This window comes from Sinocyclocheilus grahami, unplaced genomic scaffold, assembly GCF_001515645.1.
Source record: "Sinocyclocheilus grahami isolate Dianchi unplaced genomic scaffold, SAMN03320097.WGS_v1.1 scaffold2432.1, whole genome shotgun sequence".
Classification (NCBI taxonomy): domain Eukaryota; kingdom Metazoa; phylum Chordata; class Actinopteri; order Cypriniformes; family Cyprinidae; genus Sinocyclocheilus; species Sinocyclocheilus grahami.
The window spans coordinates 5,894-7,824 of record NW_015507611.1 but is presented as its reverse complement, the minus strand read 5'-3'; the positions used below and the strand labels follow the sequence as shown (position 1 = coordinate 7,824).

Here is a 1,931-nt window from a genome sequence, read left to right as displayed (position 1 = left end):
AATGTAATTTTACAGCAAAATACTGTTAAATGTACTGTTTAATTAAATTATTTATTTATTGGAAGTGAAAAAGAACAAATCTTATCATTTACAATGAAAAAAAAAATTACATTTATATTCCCAGAGTGCAGGGTTTTATGTGAAATATTATGTTATTAAATTAATGTTTATTGCATTATTTTAGTGTCATGTTTGTTATGATGTTTTGTATATGTGTGCATGACACTATGCACCTTATATTAGTTTTCCCTTCAGCTTGTGAAAAAGCTATTTGTGATGGGCTTTCATTCTACATTTGGCTTTCTCATTACAATATTACATTCTAAACAAAATACAACACAGATTTTAGTACTTCAGGATGTCGGTGTATTAACATTATTAGTTAATGAAATATACTTTTTTTTTACTGTAAATTTAAGTTCATTATGTAAAACCTAAAATGTTGCTACCATATTTTTATGGTAAATTTCCGGCAACCACAGATGTTGTTTATTTATCGTAAATTTCACAGATTTGTTTTTAAAGTATACAGTGTTGTGGATGGTTGCCAGGGAGTTGCTATGCAGCTGCTGAGGTGTTCTTACTCTTTTTCCTTCGCATGCTACTATAAGAACTCTCTGGTGTTTTTAACCATTTTAGGTGGAAACTATAAGCCTGATAAGTAATAACGCACCTTTCCTCAACAAACCGCATGATTAGGGTACAGTATCATTAACGTTTGTAGTACAACCTACTCAGTATAAACAATTGTATTAGTGACACGTGCCTTAGCAAAAACACCACTAAAACTGATTCTCTGTCTCATTAATGTTGGTGTTTTCATCCTTACTCTTTTTCAGCATTGAAAAAGTGTGTCGCCCAGCCATCCACAAAGCCTGGATTACGAGTGAACCAAAGCACCACCAGGAGGACGAAGAGGGCAAGGACACTCAGCTCCCCAAAGGTCATGGGACCAAGTCTCCTGTGCTCCTCTTTGATTACATTATAGGCAGCAATCTCCTTCTCTGTCTTCACCATTCCACAGCCGCATGTCTTTCTGAAGCTTAAGTTACAAATTAAATGTATATTATATGGTGGTATAGGCGTATATAATGCAGTTGAGTTTGATTCATTAGGAAAGAACTCTCACTTTACACCCAGGAACACAATCTGTAGCCACAGCCAGGCCAGTGTGAGCATGATGATCATGTTGGGGAAGGCAAATCCAAACCATGATGCAAAGTTTATGATGTCAGGGTTGTCTGGGAACAGTCTGTGACAAACAAATGTTGATTTAATATGCTAATACAAAAGTAAGCAAAAGGTACATTCTTGTGCATTACGGTACATTTCTCTCATGCTTAGGAGAAAAACTGTAATGTAAGGTACCTACTGGCTCATCTGTCCCATAAGAACAAGGTTTGGTCCCGTGCCTGTGAGCGTGGCTGTCCCACCAATGCTAGCTGCATAGCACACGCATAACGTCAGGCCTTTACACATCTTTAATTTTTCCTCTGCATCTCGAGAATTCTCTTCCATGTCAAATTCCATTGAGAAGCTGTGGCCATTCAGAGCCACTGTGTACAATAAAACGGAAATTGTTTTTCTTTCCATTAGAAGTGTTATATAGTTTTGCTACATGCATGGCATATTATAAAACTTGAGACCTCACAACCAGCCTGCATAAAACATAAAAATGCCATTAGACAGCCTTAAACCATAGTGTTAAATATGTTTAAATGATACCAATAAACTGATATAACCAATAATAATACCCTAAAATACAAACCTAAAATACTAAAAATAAAAACTAAACCAACTGAGACCATGAACAACTAAACTAAACTTTAACAATGAGAGTAAAAATGAAAACTAAACTAAATCAAAAAGACAAAATGGAAATAAAATAGATATAAATATTAAAAGTAAATGTTGTAAAATGGAAAACTCAT

At 34.6% G+C, this 1,931-nt stretch overlaps 1 protein-coding gene across 1 annotated transcript; it reads right to left on the bottom strand.

Moving 5' to 3' along the window:
• Positions 1-214: 214 nt before the first annotated feature.
• LOC107575008 (solute carrier family 13 member 5-like) lies at positions 215-1,588 on the bottom strand. The gene is made up of 3 exons (XM_016261422.1): positions 1,373-1,588; positions 1,130-1,252; positions 215-1,042 (listed from the first exon to the last, which is right to left on the bottom strand). Exons 1-3 carry the CDS (start codon positions 1,528-1,530, stop codon positions 826-828), a joined length of 498 nt encoding a protein of 165 aa, XP_016116908.1. The 5' UTR covers positions 1,531-1,588; the 3' UTR covers positions 215-825.
• Between the last annotated feature and the right edge of the window lie 343 nt (positions 1,589-1,931).

Coding starts and splice junctions, on each gene's coding strand:
- LOC107575008 (XM_016261422.1), bottom strand. CDS start 1,530: ATGGAATTTGACATGGAAGAGAATTCTCGAGATGCAGAGGAAAAATTA. Junction 1,253..1,372: donor CTTATGGGACAGATGAGCCA/GTAGGTACCTTA, acceptor TGTTTGTCACAG/ACTGTTCCCAGACAACCCTG. Junction 1,043..1,129: donor ATTGTGTTCCTGGGTGTAAA/GTGAGAGTTCTT, acceptor TTGTAACTTAAG/CTTCAGAAAGACATGCGGCT.